Genomic DNA, 21,157 nt, shown 5'->3' with positions numbered 1-21,157 from the left:
CTGCTGATATACCTGAAGTGTGTGTGAACATAAATTATTGGAACATTCTTTCAACTCTCAGATTTGATTAACTCACTTTCTGTCAAGTTATCCTAATTAACCTACAGCCTTCAAGCTTTGGGATTATTGCTGCCAATTCTGTACAACCATTTGTTTAATGCACAAGCTTCTCTAATACCTTCCAAGGTGAAATTGCAAATATAAACCCTTTTTGATTTCTACTAATTAACTAGACATTGGAATGTGGCATGCCCTATAATCTGTATTAAAGTGTGAATACAAGTTTTGCCTACTTTATAGGAAGCATTCAGAAAGAATTTACTAAACTGAAATAAATTCTTTCGGTGAAGGACTTTCATGTGCTCAAAAACTCCACTGAATGCGTACTATGTGCCAAGCACTGAGCCAGGCAGTACAGATGTAACTGTAAATAAGACACAGACAGATAGCCTCTGCACTCACGGACCTCACAAGCCTAGTAAGGTAGATGGACATTAACAAGTAATTACAACGAAATATTGAGAAAGCTAATGCCACAATTTGGGCCTTGCACGGCACCTGCCAAAGTTAACCTCAGTACCTATTATTATGAATATCTCAATCTCAAAAATACAAATGCTGTCTCCAGTAAAGGACTATGTTGAATTTACAGATCAGGAGTAATAGAAAGGGAGGAAAAGAAATTACAAAGCCATGCCTCAAATTAAAATTGTAGGACAGTGATGGGTACACAACATAGTGAATATACTTAATACAACTCAACTGTACAATTTTATGTTACATAAATTTTATCACAATTTAAAAAACTACATTTGGTTGTTAAATGTTTGGTCAACTTCACCAAAAACATGAGGCGTATAAAAGGTAAAGAGAAGAGGGAGCCACACAGCATAGAGCTGAAAACAGAACAAAAATGTAAAATTACTTTGCTTTGATCCTTCTGACTTTGTATCAATTGTTCAGTTCACCCTCCCGGGCACTTATCAGGCTGCAGAGCCAGTCGGGGTCGGGGGTGGGGCCGGGTGGAGAAAAAGCCACAATCTCAGAAACCAGCTTCACCACAAATTCACTTTTTCCAATCTTGGCTGAGTTCTCAGAGCTGTTATCATTCCTTTTTCTTCTCACTACTCAGCTCCCAAACCTCTGCCACTCTCTTCAGATCTGCTCCTCTACCGCAACAGGTGACACTTAAATAACTTCCCAGAGAAAACAAATACCCCCTCAGCTTCCTGATCCTCAGCAATCCTACCTCCATCTGCTCCTGTTTTTACTGTCTTCTCTCCAGGCCCTGAATCGGTGGCACCCCTGCCAAACCCCCCCCACCACCACCATCAGTGCTTGGATTCCTTAACTGACTTGCTCAGGACCCTTCTTCTACTCGTTAGCCCTCGGTAACTTCATCTCCCTCTCTGCGGGATCCCTCTCCTCAAGCTACTCCCATCCTTTGTAAAGTTAATTATTAACCTCCCCTGATGCTAATCCTCCTCTAGCTACCACCCTATTTCTCCTCTTATCACTTCTCACCCCGCACCCCCTTCTCTACTCCCCATTCACTGCTCCACAAACTAATCAAGCCCCATTCACCTCCACCCACCAAGCCAAGTCATCAGTGATTTCCCAAGACTCATTTCAATAGGCCCTCTTCAGTCTTTTTCAAAAATAGGAAATTTCAGGGGTGCTTTGGTGGCTCAGTCAGTTAAGCATCCAACTCCTGATTTTGGCTCAGGTTATGATTTCAGGGTCTGGGATGGAGTCCTGGTTGGGCGCCACACTCAGCAGGGAGTCTGCTTCTCTCTCTCCCTCTGCTCTTCCCCTGCTCTGGCACACCCACTCACAATCACTTACTCGCTCTCTAAAAAATAAATAAATCTTTAAAAAAAAAAAGAAAGTAAATTTCAGCCATATTTGACTCTCTTGATTGGGAATACCACCAATCACCCAATTACCCAAGTGAAAAATTAGTCTTTCCAGAGTCCTCCACTCACTGTTTCTCCTCCTCCTTCAATCACAATTTCTTTTAATTAAAATAATAAAATAAATATCATCCTCTTGTGAAATTTAAAAGTACAGATAAGTATACAGAACAAGATTTAAATTAAAATAAGGTGCACAGGAGACATGAAAACATAGGTAACTACACATAAATGTTCAAAACAGCACTATTCATAACAGGCAAAAACTAGAAACAACCCAAACGTCCATCGAGATGTGAGTGGAGGGACACCTGGGTGGCTCAGTCATTTAAGTATCTGCCTTACACTTGGGTCATGATCTCAGGGTCCTGAGATTGAGTCTGCATCCCATTCCCTGCTCAGCAGAGAGCCTGCTTCTCCCTCTGCCTGCTGCTCCCCCTGCTTGTGCTTGCTCTCTCTCTCTCTCTCTCTCTCCCCCTCCCACCCAAATAAATAAAATATTTTTTAAAAAGATGTGAATGGATAAAAAATTGTAGTATAGGCATACAAAGGAACACTACACAGCAATAAAAAGAAATGAACTACTAATATATGCGACAACATGGGTGAATCTTCAAAACCATCATGCTGAGTGAGCACAAGAGACAAAGAAACAATACTGTATGAGTCTGTTTATACAAAATTTTAGGGCAGGCAACACCACAGTGACAGAAAGCACATCAGCAGTGGCCAGGGGCCAGGGTAAAAGGGAAGACTGACTGGAAAGAGACACAAGAGAACATCTTGGGGGTGAGGGAAAGGCTCAATTGTGATTGTGATGGTGGTTCACGACTGTATGCATTTGTCAGAACTCATCAAATTCTAGCCTTAAAATTGCTGAATTTAGGGCTCAGTCATTAACAGTCTGCCTTCAGCTCAGGTCATGATCCCAGTCCTGGAATTCAGCCCCACATTGGGCTCTCTGCTCAGCAGGAAGTCTGCTTCTCCCTTTGTCCCTCCCCCTGCTTATGTTCCCTCTCTCGCTGTGTCTCTCTCTGTCAAATAAATAAATAAATCTTTCTTAAAGATTGCTAAATTTTATATTAAATTATCCCTCAATAAAGTTGGATTTTAAAAATTAACTGAGCCAGGGCACCTGTGTGGCTCAGTAGGTTAAGCATCTGACTCTTGATTTTGGTTCAGGTAATGATCTCAGGGTCATGAGACTGAGCCCCACTTTGGGTTCTGTGCTCACCGAAGAGTCTGCTTGAGATTCTCTCTCTCCCTTCGCCCCTTTCCCATGCTCTCACACTCTCTAAAATAAATAAATCTTTTTTTTTTTAAATGAGCCTTCTAAAATGTGTCCTTATTAAGATTTCTAAACCTGCAATTGTTTTCTAAAGTCCTAACTTATATTTTGGTTCTAGTCAGTCAGTTCCACATATAGTCTTAGGTTTCTCATTAATGACACAAATCCTTCTCTAGTGACTGGAAACAACACTTAGCAAAATTCTGTTTTGTTTCCAGAAACCTTATAAAAACAACAATTTGTAACAAATGCAGGTGAATTTTATCATCAAAATGGCATTATTTTGATTGTGATAAATAAGAAATATGGCTGAATCCATCTGCATAACAACCTCACTTACTCTGAAAGATTCTTTGGGAACCTCAAGAATGATGACCTCAAACTCCAAAAAGTGAATACTAGTCTGCATTTGAGGCACTGTACCCATGCTAAAAACAGAAGGCTAAGACTTCCTCCTCCCTTTTTTTTTTTATTCCTTTGGGACTGAAATGTATAGCTTTTTTTATTCCCATCCCCATCCCTAGCATCTAATACAATACTTAAACAAGCTGACTCCTTCAAAATATTTACTCAATGCACAAGTAAACGGAATTGCTGTCCCTAAAAGACTCACTTCCTAACAACCTATATCCAAGCCAATGTTATAATGTAATTAACTTACCTAATTCTAATAACGAAAACCAAATACACAGGTCACAAGACTTTACCTGTTATGGCAACTATGTTAATCCTCAACTAACAGGCTCTGAATGCCCACCCGAAAATCATAAGGTAGTATATTAATATATTTTCCTGTTGTTCCATTTTCACTGTCCAGAGTTTTAGAATGATCATTCTACAGTGCAGGAGAGAAAGGGTTGCAGGCAACTAGCTTCCATTCACTTATTATTAGGCTTTAAAAAGCTGATCAATTTTGACAGTTCTACTAACTCACTGACTTGCTTTCCAAAAAATTAAGGATATTTCCAACTAAATAGAGTAATTATCCAAAGATTAGTGACCAATGATTAATTTATCCTCTTAAGTGACCATAAATAATGGGGATTACAATGGCTTGACATTTTTCCATAACCCATTCTCAGTTGCCACCAGACACCTGAAGTTATCATGATGAATTAGAGGAAGAAGACTGATTAATTGGATCAAGCATTACTTTTACTACATTTTTTTTCCCAAAAAGAATAATGGTCTGCCTTTTGATTTAAGTGACTCATCTGTTTCCTGATCAAAGTTACGAAAAGCAACTACCATATATACAAAACTATAACCGCATACATGTAACAAATGAATGCGAAGTTACAGAAAACTGTGTTTTGAAGTCAATACCAAAAACCTACATTGCTCTTTTGTGAATCCTGACCTTTGCTATTAGCAAGTCTTTTTTCTGCCTGGTGTGTTGCCATGGGATTTACAAGACTACATGGCTTCTGTTTATCAAACTGTGGGGGAAAAGTGCTTTCGCCGGACTTCCCTTTTCCTCCCCTCTCCATAACCACTAGATACCAAATGTACTTGTCAGCAAAGCCGTATTTCAGTTCATCCCCGGGAGCACAACAGGAGACAAGCACGGTCACAAGACTGCTTCCACGCAGACATGAGCTTTAATACAGACCTTGTAAATGAAGCCAAATGACATTAAAAACAGAACAGTTACTGGAAAGGTAAGAGTGTCTTATCCAAAAAGGCAGATAGCCTCTTCTTACACAACTATCCGTTCCCTTTCATCCGCCCCCTGTGCTTACAGGTTCTTCCACCAGGGTCACTGCACTTCCAGCACCTTCAGCTGGGCTTGAATCACAAGAGAGCAATTCAGGACCCGGGTTCTGAGAGATTACAGCAGAGCACGTGAGTCAACACACATGCCCACGTGTGGGCTCCGTGCCAGCTGCTCAATGACAATACTGTTTGACCTATTGGAGGCACTGGATGCATCCGAAAGTACGCTGACCTTCTATTATCTTGCTGGAGTCTTGCTGCTATGCTATGTGACACAAGATGAAGGCAAAATATACCTGGGTGTAGCCGGACGGCCGGTTATCACCCGAATGAGGCCCAACTCCATTCCTAGCCAGCGAGCACAGGAGGACACCTCCTCCTCCCCAGCCAAACCTCAGACGTCTAGTGTGACAGAATCGCAAGAGTCAGTCCTGTTTCTTAACAAACTGTGCAATATTCGACCCTACTCCTAGTCAGAGAACTTAAATTCATTTATACTAGTTTCCTAGTTTCCCTAGACAATTTTTTAAAAAGCGAGCCTACGCTGAAAAGAGCTGTTTTCATCATGAATTGTAAATGAAGTAGCTGACTCAGTAGCTGTGAAGACAGATCTACAAGATAACATCTGCCTGTTGAACGGGTTTTCTACCACTGTCAATACTTTATACTTAAATTTGAAATACATAAATTGATTAGAACTATTCTAAGCTATTCTCATAGTCTCTTGGTCTAGAACATCTTGAAAACAGGACTTAAAGACTGGCTTAATTCATCACAGATCAAAGAAAGAGTAAATGCCAATAGCCTTAGAGACAACAGGGGAAAAAAATAAGTCTTAGGACTACACTTTGGGAAACTTAAGACAATGATAATAATACAATTCTGACCTTTGGGAAGTTGCAGATCTGAATAAGAGAACTCTAAATGCTAGAATTTTCAAAGCAATGAAGTTTTGTTCTTTTTTTAAAAAAAATTTTTTTAAAAAGAATTTATTTGTCAGAGAGAGAGAGAGAGAGACAGAGAAAGAATACAGACAATGGGAGCAGCAGGTAGAGGGAAAAGCAGGCTCTCTGCCCAGCCGGTGAGCCCGATACAGGACTCGAATCCAGGACCCTGGGATCATGGCCTGAGTTGAAGACAGACCCTCTAACCAAATAAGCCACCCGGGCATCCCAAAGTTTTGTTACTTTTAAATATGATGATTTCAGTGGACACTAACTAAACTCCTTAGGAGCAACCCCCAGGTCTGCTTGAGACAGAATTTCTAGGCTTCTCTAGGCTTCTCTTACTACGTCATGTTCCCCTTAAAGACACGTGCTCCATCCAAAGCTCTATCTCCAGCTTCACTTCACTCTGAAGCTCCGGGTTTGCGCTTCCAGTTACCTGCTTGACATCATCCCATGATATCCTGCTGCCATTTAACAGGCGAAGGTCTGAGTCAGTCTTTCCCCATCAGTTCCTCCTCCTTGTGCCCCTGGTCTTGACAATGGCACCATCCACAGCTGTCTATGTAATCTGTAGCGCCGGTATGGAATGAAAATGTGGGGCTCCCAGTTCAAAAAGTCTTAAATGCAGATTCCAGATGCAGGCATCATCTCTGCTTCCACGTCACTGTCCACACCCTACATTTACTAAAATTTCCTCAGGCAGTCCTTTAAAGTGTTTCACATCTGTCCCCTCTTTCCCATTTCAACTACTGTGCCTCAAACCTCACCCAACAACTTTATAATTGGAGCTCACTCTTTCTTTCCCTCTGCAACCCAGTCACATCTTTTTAAGGCACTACTTCAGACCCCTTCAATATCTCCCCATTGCCTCTCTATTAAATCACATCCAAACTTCTTAACTCACCATACAAACCTTCCATTCCCTAGCTCCACCATTCCTTTCCAGCCTTCCCTTCTGTGACTTTCCTTACACACATATCCTGGCTATAGGCAAACCAAACCCCTTGCATTCACTTAATAAGTCCAGTGTGTACTCAGGCATAAAGAGTCCAGTGGGTCCTGATACAAACCCAGCCCCCACTGCTCACTAGCCTTAGCTGCCTATCTAAAACATGACAATCATTATAGCAGTTTTATCACATAATTATTGGGTAGATAAAACAAGTTACAATATAGAATAAAGCACAGTAAAACATCCATTAGTAGGCTGCCTTCCTAGCCCTTGCCTGGGCCTCATATTCTACCTGAAATACCTCTTCCTGAGAAATCTGAAATCAAGTCTACAGATACTTTATTTTTTAAAGATTTTATTTATTTATTTGTCAGAGAGAGAGAGAGAGCAAGAGTGAGCACAGGCAGATAGAGTGGCAGGCAGAGGCAGAGGGAGAAGCAGGCTCCCTGCTGAGCAAGGAGCCGGATGTGGGACTCGATCCCAGGACTCTGGGATCATGACCTGAGCCGAAAGCAGCTGCTTAACCAACTGAGCCACCCAGGCGTCCCAAGTCTACAGATACTTTAAAGCCAAACTCAAAAGCTCTATCTCCATGCAACCTTGCCTGATCAGCTCAGGAGTCATTTTGCCTTCCTCTAAAACCCTCTATTTTATTCATACTGCATTTAACAGGTATAGCATATTGCTTTAGAGTTATTTACGTTTTTGCCTCCTCTCATAATCTCTCATGTGTATGGAATACATCAAATTTATTCATTTCCTGCACGACCCTACTACATAGTTTGTGCTCAATAAATGAAAATTTATTAAATGAAAATTTTTAAAAATAAATAAAAGGAAAACATTCTTAAGTACATGTACACCCAAATTAATTAATTAAAGCTATTTTCAACTGAACTGGCTGGGTCTGGAGGAGGCGGAGGAGGACGACAGCACACAGAATGAGACAGGGCTGCTCTTGCAGACTTGATCCTCTGAAGGATGAGGAGTCACCCTGAAGAGTCAGGAAGTCCTTCTAGCTGAGTCTCCAGATGGTTCATTTCCATTCCCACTTTTAACCCCAAAAGAAGGCCTTGATCAACACCTGTGCTAAGAGCAGAGGAATGGGAACAAGGGTGTGCCCTACCTGCTAGGTGTGGCAGGTGAGAATCTAAAAACAAGTATACTCTCATGTCTTCCTGGTATTCCCACTTGTGGTAACAAATTTACTCTAACATATTCACTGGTATGTGTCCCCTTGTATTTCCAGATTTAATATGCAATTGTCATTGCATTCAGGCCATTCAGGTCATTTTGCTGTTTTTAAAGGGCTCAAAACCTGGGAAAACACATAGCCCTAAAAGCGACAAAATATAATTTAAAGTTAATTTTTAAGATTTTTTCTTTTTTTTTTTATTTGACAGAGAGATCACAAGCAGGCAGAGAGGCAGGCAGAGAGAGAGGAGGAAGCAGGCTCCCCTAGAGAGCAGAGAGCCCGATGCGGGGCTCGATCCCAGGACTCCGAGATCATGACCTGAGCCGAAGGCAGCGGCTTAACCCACTGAGCCACCCAGGCGCCCCTAAAGTTAATTTTTAAAAATAGCATTGACACTTATCAAATTAGCAAATATTAACAAAAATAAAACTTAACATTGTTAGGGTGTTCAGGAAGCCAACATATTTGCTGGCGCACAGTAAACTGCTTTAAGTTTTCTAAAGAACAATCTGCCAATGTGTAACAAGTGTTATAAAATTGTTCATACCCTTTGAACCAGTAATCTCACTTTTGGACATGTACCCCAAGGGAGCAATCCAAGGGAGGAAAAAAACAATTTCTTTGTTCAAAGATGTATACAGATAGGATACTTATATTGCGTAACACTGCCTGCAATTCAAACATCCAGCAAAGGAGGCCTGGTTAGTAATCTAGGATAGAGCAGTATGGCAGAAGGCCACACTTACTGAAAACCTGCAGTAGGTATACTATGTGCTGTAGAAAAATGTACCTTAAGAATGTTCACTGAGGGGGCACCTGGGTGGCTCAGTGGGTTAAAGCCTCTGCCTTCGGCTCAGGTCATGATCCCAGGTTCCTGGGATCGAGCCCCGCATCGGGCTCTCTGCTCAGTGGGGAGCCTACTTCCCTTCCTCTCTCTCTGTCTGCCTCTCTGCCTACTTGTGATCTCTATCAAATAAATAAAATCTTAAAAAAAAAAAAAAGAATGTTCACTGAGAAACAGAAAACAAAAGTTTTTTATAAGATGGTATCAACACCCACTTGGAAGCAAAATATAATCTGAACTGACATGAGACTATTTATAGTCTTTATTTGTCCACTTGCTCTGAATACCCATAGATTTTGCTGCAGAAATATCAATGTATTTGATTACAGGGTGCCGCCTCACATTCCCCTGTACGGTGTTAAAAAATTGAGATGTATGTCACAGTTTACTTTTTTAAAGTCCAAAAAAATCTGAACCCCAAAGATATATGGCCCCAAGAGTGTCAGATAAGAGACTGTGGCTCTGTACTAATGACATCTATACATATGCAAGAACATTTGTGTGTAAGTATCTGTTATAAATTTAAAGTAAAAGAGTTAGTTTGGTATTCCTTGGCTTTCCATTTGCAACCTATTCCATAATTAACATTTTTCTCTGAGTAGAAAGAGACAAAAATCTAACACGCACAGCTAAAACTCTATACATCTATCATTTATTCCTCCAAAACAACTTATTCTTAGGGCAAGTTTACTATTATAGTCATGAAAGTTAATATTTCTAATGCTAATCATGAATTATTTTTAAAATTAATTTATTATAAAAGTAACACCTGTTCAACATGGAAAACTTAGAAGCCACAGATAAACCAACAGAAAGTAAGCAATCTAAAAACACGGCACTCAGGGGAACTATGGTGTTGGGGGTATTGCTGCCAGAATTTGAGTGTTACATTAGTATAGAACAATGGCAACGTTCTGCCCCCATTTGCACTAAAACATCAATTAACTTTGTGGAATGTCATTGTTTAGACAACTATTGACAAATGTGTATCCTTTGAGATGCTGCCATTTGAAAACTGGAACATGAAGTCAAAACTAATAAAAAGGATAATTAACCAAGATGAAAAGATTTTTACTATTAAAAAGTCACCAGACTTCGGCATTAAAACCAATCTACTCAGAAGAGTCAAGAAATATCTCCATTTAAATGAGTAGTGGTTTTCTGCTTTTATAAAGCCTAGCTCAGAATTGGTTTTGGATTCAAAGTCGGTCACAAGAATAAATTTTAACTCCCTGAATGCATACAGAACACTGTTGATGTAATTTAGTCTTTAGCAAAAAAAAAAAAAAAAAAAAAGTAATAACTGAACAACAGACCGATGCTTAAGCTCTAGTCAGTGATTCTCCTTCCTATGGGAGAGCAGCATTTCTGATCAACTTTGTTCCCTCTTGATAAACACAGAGGTCACATAATCCTTGAAAACTTTAATGCACACCTCCAAGGGTACCTAACCCTTCAAGTGAGAACCCTAATATTCAGAAGATAAAGGTATGTTTCTGTATTTATCCACCAGCCAAGATTTTGCCACTTTCCTTTTAGTTGCATAATGAAAATAATCAGGATTATTTTGTTTTTTAAATACAAAATTAGAATCTTGACTATGCTTTTTTAAACTAAATGTGCCTTGGAGCACCTGGGTGGCTCAGTCAGTTGGGCATCTGCCTTCAGCTCAGGTCATGATCCCAGGGTCCTGGGATCGAGCCCTTCGTCGGGCTCTCTTTTCAGCAGGGAGCCTGCTTCCCCCTCTCTCTCTGCCTGCCTCTCTGCCTACTTGTGAACTCTGTCAAATAAATAAATAAAATCTTAAAAAAAAAAAAAAAAAAACCAAACTAAATGACCTCTCTGGAACTTCTGAGATGCTCCTCCCAGTGGAGGGAAACTATGCTGCCTTCTCAGACCCATACACCTCTCCAGACTTAATTTAAGCAGAAACCCAGCTTTGGTCCATGTGCATTAGTTCACATGTATCCCCATAACTAAAAAGAAAAATGAAAAAAAGACTTCAACTTGGAAATAAGGCATGTCATTTCCTCCGCTCCTTTAGCACTAGGTCCTATAGGCAAGGTGGGGAGTTATTTCTGCTGTTACTGAAGATACCTTAGCAAAGAAAAGTATGCTCACACACATTTGGTACATGTATATGTGAAAGCACTGCTTCCCTCCATCACTCCAGGCTCAGAGGGGCTGCCTCTTTTGTGGTGGGTTTGCACAGCTCCTCAGGAGTGCTGGAATTGCTCATTCGGAATCACGGCCAAGAAAAACACCACGGTTCATGAGTGGCACCACACTAGGCTGGGGCTCAGAGCTGTGGTGAGCCAACTGCTCAAGGAGTGTTTGGGAGTTTGTTTTTGTTAAGGTTTGTTTAATTTGAATATGAGATCAGATCGCTAATTGGACTGTAATAACTCTAAATAGAATTCTATTCCAAGAGCAACTTCCCAGGATTTCTGATAACTTGGGTAAAAGATATTATTAAGGTTCTAGAGAATATATAGGTTAATATGCAGAAAATAGTTTCAAGGGAGAAGAAAAAAAAGGCAGGGTTCTACAGTTCAGGACAACTTTAACACAAGTACAAATTTTTACCCAGCTGAAAAGACGCTCTTAAATTCAACAAAATAGATGTATAGAGTGATATTATGTGCCACAACCCTAAACTGTACAAGTTCTAACTTTGTTATCTATAAATGGAGGTAACAGCACACTACAAGAGTACTCTAAAAAACAATGTATGAATATGTATGAATGCATATGAAAGCTATTTATGATAAAGGACTATGCAAATTATCATTTAACTATGAATTACCTTTAAAATGCCATTCAGAGGGGCACCTGGGTGGCTCAGTCGTTAACCGTCTGCCTCAGGCTCAGGTCATGATCCCAGAGTCCTAGGATCCAGACCCGCATCTGCCTCCCTGATTTGCAGGAAGCCTGCTTCTCTCTCTCCCATTCCCCCTGCTGTGTTCCCTCTCCCTCTGTCTCTCTCTGTCAAATAAATAAATAAATCTTAAAAAAAAAAAAAAATGCCATTCACAGAATGGTAGATTAGAATAGGTTGCAATTAGGTTCTCTCTCTTCCACTTTCAAGTTTGTTTTTGTTTCTTGTTTTGGGGGGTATTTTTGCTTTGTTTTGTTTAAGTAATCTCTAACTCCAACATGGGGATCAACCTCACCACCAGAGATCAAGAGTCACATGCTTGATGAGCCAGCCAGGCACCCCTCTGACTGACTGAGCCAGCCAGGCACCCCTCTGTCTTCCACTTTAATCATAACTCGTAAATCATTTGAATTCATGCCACCCCCCCAATGTTCCAAGTGCATCAAAAATGTAACAACAGTTGTATAAAATCACTGTTTTGTCCCATGGCTGTGAGAAAAAGACTAAAATGGCCAACAATTTCATCAGACTCTTACCAAGGATTAACAACCACACTGAAGAGAGGAGGGGCACACTAAAGGTGAGAGGCAAGAGATAGCGGGGTAAGTTCTGAAAAGTACAAGGCTTTCAGCTTGGCCAGAGCACAAAGAACAAGATAGAGAGGTGAGAGGCAATGCTAATGGATCAGGAAAGGACCAGAACTTGAAGGCCTCTGGTGTATAGTGTAATGAGTATCACTGCTCCCTCTAAACAGGATATAATCCTATGTTTTAGAGAAATCACTCAAGTGTGTAACTGAGAACAGGGAGATCAGTTAAAGCATTATGACAATAATTGAGGCATTAATGAAGGCATGAATTAAGACAGCACTAAAGGAAAGAAAGGGGATTGATTTATGAGGCATTAAGGAGATAAATGTAAAAAGGACTTTGTCTAATTTAACAAAATTAGGAAAAGGGAGAAATAAGAAATTAAGATGAATTCAACCAGAGGTGTCACACACGGAGAGAATTCAGAAGAAAGGGCAGGTTTATTTGCAAGTGGCTACTGTTTTTGGTGGCAGAAGAGGATTGTGTGGGTTGGCTAAAAAAGGCTCTTTATTTTTATCTTTATTCATTTTGATTATGAGATACCTGTGTATCCAAATGGAACTGTCCAGATCCAATAAACAGGGGTCATGAACACAGAAGAAATTTGGAAATAACAACCCCAGCAGAGTGGCTGGAGAAATGGGTATGTGGGACACCCAAGAAAGCTAAGAAAAGTGAAGCCAAGTACTCGGCCTAGGATGAAGCCTCAAGGAACTCCAATATGGATTCGACAAGAACCCGTACAAAAAGAAACAACAAATCACAACAGGAGTTCAGAGTACAATTTATCCTAAAAGATACCTCAAAACCCCTCCTGAAGTAGTTCTGGTACATTTTTATTTTTGACTGATTTTGTTCTTTGAGCAGTTAATTTTATTGATAAAAGTTCCATGATAAACCACAGGAATACTCATTATTGCATTTGATCAAAATTCATTATATCCTACTCACACTGTTCCATCTTGCTCTGAATTCAGAAACATTCTGGAAATGGGAGTACAAAATGCTCACACCATACTCATTTCTTTATTTATTCCAAAATCCTGAAACCACTTTTGTGATCTAATGACCTACCGTAACAGGCAGTCTAGGCAAATTTACATGGAATATAAGACTGGATGTTTTAAGATGGAGGAGAACAGAGGAGATTCAAGCACAACAGCCATAAGTGAGTTATCCTGGTTTTTCAGCCTCTTCCAGTGCAAATAACAGACATTTTCTTAGAGTCAAAGATGTATTAGACCATGAACCAGATTATTCATTCACCATAACCAGCTCAACAAAACACCATGACTAAAAACCATCCTAGGATATAGAAATAATTAGTTATCCAGGCAGCTCTCCCTCCACCCCCCGCCCCCACATAAAGGGACCCTTAGCACAAAGGCCAGACCGAGCAGTTCAGTTCTGAACTATAATCAACCTCCTATAAGTTTAGGTGTAGCAAAAAACTATAGCATGTAAATATCGGCAGAACTGTAAACGTGAAAACTTTTTATTTTTTTTAAAACCTTCAAGAGCATGAACTGACTTGAAGTTTCAAAGGTGCCAGTAGAACTATATTGAGAGATGTTACAAGATGCACTGCTCCCTAAATGTTACTGAAAATCTTACATCGTGATTGTAACTCTCTGAAGAGCAATCCACCGCCATATGGGAGGGCAGAGTAGCATTAAAGATCATAGCCAGAGAGCCTCCCTTTGGGGACTGGTTTGATAATCTGCTTTTCTTTAAAACTACCGAATTTTAATACCTTGATTTGTACTTTAAATACCCAAGAAGGGAGGATAACATGCAGTATTTCCCAAACATCTTTAACCACAGACCTCCACTTTAAAGAAAGGCTATTAAAGAACACAATTTGGAAATTACTGAAAGAAACAAGAGTCTACTTGACCAAGAGTCTGGACCACAAAGACATAGTATCTTCAAAAGGATATCATTAACTACCCTAAACACTGATTCTGAAAACATACTTGTTTTAAATAAACATATTTTAAAAGTGAATATACCATTAAACTATTTCTTTCTCCAGGAAGAAAGCAGATAAGTAAACTAGATTAATACCCTAATAAGATCCCAGAGCGTCCACAGCGCTGTATCTGAAGATAAAAGAACTCTTAATTCTTTATCAGTTCCATGAAGGAACTAAATATGTGCTTTCCAATATCCAGCACACTTGTGATTTCTAAGGGAAAATACCACTCCGGTTAAAGAAGCATCTGGTTTACCTGTACACATGTGAACAGGTAAAAGATTAACTGAAAAGAGACCGCTCCAGTTCTGTCTGTGCCCTCTGATGCAGAGGAACTGTGAGGCACAGTTCTGAGCATCCCATCTCTGGCAGCGAGGATAACATAGTGGGACTGTGAGGGACTCAACATTTTTCATTCTCCTGCCTAACTTGTAGCTCAGCTTGCTTCCCTTTTCCAGAGTCCTAAATTCACAAAGTAAGTTTTATTACCACAGAGAAAGAGGCTATCAAACATCAAATGCCTTCCCAGCCCCCACCGTTCACAGGAATTTCCTTAGAATTTCAGCTTTTTTTTTTTTTTTAAGATTTTATTTATTTATTTGACAGACAGAAATCACAAGTAGGCGGAGAGGCAGGCGGAGAGGCAGGCAGAGAGAGAGAGGAGGAAGCAGGCTCCCCGCTGAGCAGAGAGCCCGATGCGGGGCTCGATCCCAGGACCCTGGGATCATGACCTGAGCCGAAGGCAGAGGCTTTAACCACCGAGCCACCCAGGCGCCCCAGAATTTCAGCTTTTTAAAATAAGATTTAGTCCTGCTAAATCGCAAAGGCCTCAGGGAAATATTCTGTTTACTCATTTGTATCCCACAGCAGATCAAAAAATCCTTGGGAACTGCTGACCTTGTTTCTCTCCGTTACCATCTCCAGTGCCCACCACAGAGAGTATCAGAAACTTGGTAAACTTTTGTAGAATGAATAAGGAGTAACATGAAGGTGCATAAATTAACCTATATCTTAGTGTGAATGAATTTCTTCAGGGACTTTCCTGAGAAGTTTTGGGTAGATCATCAGTTGCATTGGAAGAGTTAAGATAGCCCTGAAGAAGGCCGCCTGGGTGGCTCAGTCAGTTAAGCCTCTGCCTTCACAGAGGTCACCATTCGGGCACGCTGGGATGGAGCCCTGCATCGGGTTCTCCACTCAGTGGTTGAGTCCCCTTCTCCCTCTCCCTCTGGGAGCTCTCTCTTGCGCGCTCTCTCAAACTAAAAAAGATAGCCCTGAAAGAAGTAAGCCTGAGAAAATCTCCTTTCCAGTTCTGTCTGGAAACATCCTACCATGGATCAGTCTAAAGGAATGTGGTTCTTCAAAAGAAACCCCATACTTCTGCGGAATGCCATTTGAAATTATCTTGTTTCTCACTGGAACTCCCTCTACAAAAACCTATTTCAGTGAGACATTAACAATTGGCAATACTTTGTTGACAGCAAAGGAAGACCAAGAAACAGGGACCCTTGTCTTTCAGACTTCTTTTCTAATCCTAGAATTCCTGGTATGGTACTCAATTCCTAATGCTTGAATTAAATCAACAAAATAAACAAAGCTGGATTAACAGAATGTTAACATGCCAGTGCAAAGGATCAAACATTAAAAACCCAGTTTCTGGAGTCAGATAAACCCGAGGTCGAATCCTGGCTCCACTGCTTACTCTGTAAGCCGGAGTTTCCACATATGCAAAGATATTAAATTAACCCTGTATCATGGAGTTGCAGTAAAGTTTAAATAGGAATGCCTAGAGGTGTTTTGCACTGGGCCTGGCACATAGTTAGTTCTCAAGAAAAGTGAACCATCATTTAGAAACCTAGATTCACTTTCCACCACTACTTTCCTATGCATCCTTGGGCTCATCACCAGGAAGAAGCCGATGAAAACAGGAAAACAAAATTAAGTGGTCGCTAATGCTGGGATTACCAATCACGAATAAGGTAACAGATAATGGACCAAAACTTTTTGAAAAATAAAAGCCTCAAACAATTCAGATATTTTGGGCACTGTACTTGAAGCCTGCATATGTTTAATCACGGATGACTCAGCATCAGAATATCAAAATGAAAAAGCCTCAACAGGCAGACTTCAGGTTTTCTCAAACACTTCAGTGTCTGCTGTGAAGGATGGACTTTATAAAACACGTGTGTTGGGGGTGGGGGGACAGGTCTCAGTATTAACTGGCTTAAAGAAAATCATGTTACCATTTTTTTTTTCTACAGATAAGGTTAAATCTTTTTTCTTCCTTAGACCTTAAAATTTTTTCAATTGTCAGCTCTGTATAGCATAGCATCCAAGTAAAAGTCACTGTTCAATCTAGCTGCTGTGTTATACAGAACCATTACAAGTACACAGGCGGGCACCCAGAGCACAAGCTGGTTCCCAGTCACCAAGGGACTGTGCTCTGGGTGGGTACCTTTGTGCAAGGGCACAGCCATACACCACAGTCATGCAGATAAACACAAAGATCTTCAGTATTTAACTGGCTTACCTGTGTTACTATACAATATACACCCACACATACACAAACATGACAAGGTGGAATTCCAAAAATTCAAGAGAACAGGTTCCTGTCCCCTCCCTCACCCTCACCTGGCCAGTACTGGGATACTGTCGCCAGCAAGAACTCTGGGGTTGTGAAAAGTAGGTAGAGGCTTCAACACTGTTAAAACTCAGATCCCCGGCAAAACTACCGTCTTTCCCCAGCAGTTGCTCACTCACTCACACGGTCACTCTCATAAAATGAAGATAGGAGAAAAAACCCACAGAAAGCAAATGAACTACACACCTGAGTTTGCAAGAACACTGGTAAACAAAAGACTGTTGTTGTTTCAACTGCATTAAAAATCTGCAAACCCAGGCAAGAATATGCTAAATGCTGAAGAAACCAGTTTTTAAATGTTGAGTATCAATTCTGCCTCCTTGAGCTTTTCCTTATCAGATGCCCAATGCTCATATAAAAAAATTATTTTTGCTCAATGCTGCATATGCATATCAATTCTGCTAAACTTTATAACACCTGCCTTCCATTAAAAATAAATACAGGAGGGGCGCCTGGGTGGCTCAGTGGGTTAAAGCCTCTGCCTTCCGCTCCGGTCATGATCCCAGGGTCCTGGGATCAAGCCCCACGTCGGGCTCTCTGCTCAGTGGGGAGCCTGCTTCCTCCTCTCTCTCTGCCTGCCTCTCTGACTACTTGTGATCTCTGTCTGTCAAATAAATAAATAAATAAAATCTTTTAAAAATAAATAAATAAATAAAATAAATAAATACAGGACATTACATTTCTAACACTGTGACCTGTGTAACACAGTTAATTTAAGAGCTATTTAAGGAACAGAAATTCCGGGTTAAATATGGTATATTATCACATGTGCAAAGAGACAATGTACAAGCATATTCATTGCAGCTATTAAGTCAGGAAGTAATCTAAATGGTTATTAAAGGGAGAATGCATTAGTAAAGTATAATATACATCCATACAATGGAAAACCTTGAGTTAAAACGTAAGAATTTAAGCTATCAGCCCAATTGAGGTGTTCTGTGGATAAACTGCAAACAATGCAGAGTAGAAGAAAAGCAAGCTGCAGAATGATACATGTAACACTAATTTATATAAGGTTTTAAAACTCCCAACATTACCTCTGCCTTAGAATTTGTTAAAACAGTCTTGCATGTTCCCTGCATGTACACTAAAGACCTAAGGAATATTCACTGTAAAAACAGAATATTAAGGTTAAAAAATATATATATCAATCATATAAAGTTTCCCCAATGGCAGGGAGGAGCCTTATTTAGTAATGGAAATCACTTAGCCCTTTAAGTCATAAGATGTGTGTTCTATCTCCATTCTGCTATTCACCAAGACACTATTTTTACCTACCTTCAGTTTGCTCACCTAAATAGGGTTGGTAACACCTGCATCGCAAGCTACCATTAAATAACGTATGTAGAAGAGTTCATACAAAGGCACTTGGACTTGTTTTTTGCCTATCAGTCAATAGATCACATAATAACGCTCTGGAGGGGAAAAAATGTTGAGTCTGCGCTTTTTCATCCAGTCTCATATATGGTTAAATACGACAAAGAACATAACAGGAAAGGGCAACCCCTCACCTTCCTCCTCCCAGTCCCTGATCTGGCTGCCCCCTATGCTTTCTATATTTAGCACACAATGCACCCCCCCCCCCCAAAAAAAAAAAAAAAAAAAACATGAAACCTTGACTCTTCCAGGGCTCCCTTCGGAACTCACCGTGACCTTGGAATAAATCTCTTTAATCCCGCCAACCCTGCCTCCCTCAACACACACACACACACACACACACCCTCTTGACAGCCCTGGAGGCAGATGAACGAAAACCCAACGGTCTTGGCCACATGGGAGACCGTAAAAATCCCAGTGCGATGTTGCTGGGTTTGAAAGGCTCTGTTTGTTTTCAAAAATTAAGAGGGAAGTATACCGAAGACGCTTAAACCCTCCTCTTAGATCTGGGCAAGTAAGTTCTGCGACTTGTTTCCAAACACACCGTCCCCACATCTGGATTCAATACAAAGCCAGGCACACCGGGGCCCCCGGAGCGGCAGGCTGCGTTCGCAGCGGGACAGACCCACCTCTCACACCCTCGCGCACACAGGCACCCACCCAGGCGCACACGCGGGCGCCGACACACGCTCCACTCGCCGGGTGCGCTCTGGGGCCCCGTGCCCGCTCTCCCCCCACTCCCGGCTGGCGCGGCGGGCTCCGCGCCTCACCTGTCTTGAAGACCATCTTGTCATCGTCCTTGGACCCGAAGGTCTTCAGCATGGCCACGAAGAGCACCCCGCAGGCGTTCTGGATGCCGAACACCGACCCATTGCACCACATGGCGGCAAGCATCACCAGCCAGCCCCAGCCGCCCTCGGGAGGCTGCGGGGGCTCAGCGCCCGCGGGCCCGCTCAGCTCTACCTCCACCTTCTCCACGGACGCCTCGGGGCCGTCCGAGGGTCCCGGGCCGGGCAGCGGAGCGACCCCCACGGTGGGCGCAGCGCCCGGCGGCTGCGCCTCGCTCGTCCCCCGCGCGGCGGCGGGCTCCTCGGGGAAGGGCACCATGGCCCCAGGCGGCCCCCTCGGGCGCCAGGGGAGCGCGAGAGGGGTGCGAGTTGCCGGCGGGCTCGCGGAGGAGCTGCCGAGCGCCGAGCCGGCGGGCTGGTGAGGCCGAGGCGAGGGCGGTGGAACCCCCGGTGGGCCGGCGGCGCAGGGCGCGGAGGCTGCCGCGAGGAGGAAGGCGGAGGAGAGCGAGCACTTCACAGCCTCGGGACTCGGGCCTCTTGTCCACAGCCCCGCACCCCCCACGGCGACCGCGGCCCGCCAGCGGGCTCTTAAAGACGCCCCCCGCCCCGCCGGCTGGGGGCGTGGCCGGAGCGGGACGTGCCCCGGATTCTCCAGATGATTGGGCTTCAGGAGAGCAGAGGCGGGGCCCAGCCGCCCGGAGGAGCCAAGACCCAGGTGCCCGCGGGTGGCGGTCTCTGCGCGCGCGCCTGCGGCAAGGCCTCCTCCTACCCCGTGGGGGGTCACGGATGTGTAGGTTATCGCCGCAAAGTATTAACGGAAGGGGCCCGAATCCTCCTAGGTACAGGCTGGGTGTGTCATCACACAGTAGCACGGGAGCTTCTTTAGCCTTAGCTCACTGACAGCTTCACAACCAAACTAACATTGCGTCTTTGTTTTGTTTTTGTTTTGCTTTTTGGCATACACCTCTCCTTACTAATTATAATACATAAGCTACGTAATGCCACCAGTCAGAAGAGGACTTACTGAATTATTTCATTTCTCCTGCTTTCATACACAATTTCCTATAAATACCGGCACATTAAAGATGCCCATTTTGTTAGATGCAGATAACATTTTTGACAGACAGCTGGAAAACATTACTTTTAAACTGCAGCACAGTTGTTTTCACTTTAAACAAAAATGAGCACGTATATTCAACTCTTCTGTCTCCCTGAAGCATGCAGCAGCAATGTATGTGAAAGAAAGGAAAAATAGCCGTGCAATATTGAGCTCACTTCTAAATTTCTCAGCTACTCAGATTCTCCACTTCAGAGTCAAAATAGACTAGTTATTTTGTACTACGGTGGAGTATAAGTGTGATTGTTGGTATTTCTTCCTCTACCTGTTAATAAAATAATAGGAAATCCTGGGATAGAATAGGAGGCTCGGATGGTATTATAATACATATACAACAAAGAGAAGTGAGATGAAACCATAAAATTCTCTTCAAAATACAGCAGAAGAGCTTCTACAGCAAGTGGCCATGGAGCTGAGCCCAGAATCAAACAGGGAACTTGAGTGGGCAAAGATAGGGGAAGAGCATTCTAGGTACAGAAAATTGCCTAAGCTGTGGAAAGCAGGGTGTGCTTGAAGAACAGGGGTCATAGCTCAAATACAATGTGTCTTGGAGATGGAGTTAGGATAAGATTAGTCATACAAGTGCACAAAAATGAATGCACAAGGATGTTAAACCAGCATTGTTAAATAAGGAAAAAGTGGAAGCGAAGATACGCGTCAGTGGCTGGTTGATTAAATGCATACTACACGATCTCTAGAGGTTGTGTTGTTTACCTCTGTTGACTTTGAAAGTTATCCACTTTTTTATTTAGCAAAGAAAGCACATCATAAAAAAGGGTATGGATTATAACACATAATATAAAATAAATATATCCATGAGTCAATACTGTTAAAAATAAATGATTAAGTATATTAAGCCTTCCCTCTCAAAACCCATAATCCCAGTCTAATCGTTAAAAAAAATTAGACAAGGGCCCTTGGGTGGCTCAGCTGATTAAG

At 42.0% G+C, this 21,157-nt stretch overlaps 1 protein-coding gene across 2 annotated transcripts in view; it reads right to left on the bottom strand.

Moving 5' to 3' along the window:
- SLC16A10 (solute carrier family 16 member 10) overlaps positions 1–19,698 on the bottom strand; it is a 132,035-nt gene extending 112,337 nt beyond the window's left edge. For both annotated transcript variants that reach the window (XR_007128224.1, XM_047734513.1), the window contains exon 1: positions 19,084–19,698. Coding sequence is in view for 1 of the 2 variants with exons in the window: in XM_047734513.1 (XP_047590469.1) it covers positions 19,084–19,420 (337 nt within the window). In the remaining variant the exon portion in view is untranslated. The remainder of the gene's footprint in view (positions 1–19,083) is intronic.
- Between the last annotated feature and the right edge of the window lie 1,459 nt (positions 19,699–21,157).

The sequence above is a fragment of the Lutra lutra genome, chromosome 6 (genome assembly GCF_902655055.1).
Source record: "Lutra lutra chromosome 6, mLutLut1.2, whole genome shotgun sequence".
Lineage (NCBI taxonomy): Eukaryota > Metazoa > Chordata > Mammalia > Carnivora > Mustelidae > Lutra > Lutra lutra.
The sequence above is the reverse complement of the archived record's forward strand: the minus strand, read 5'-3'. Positions and strand labels throughout refer to the sequence as shown.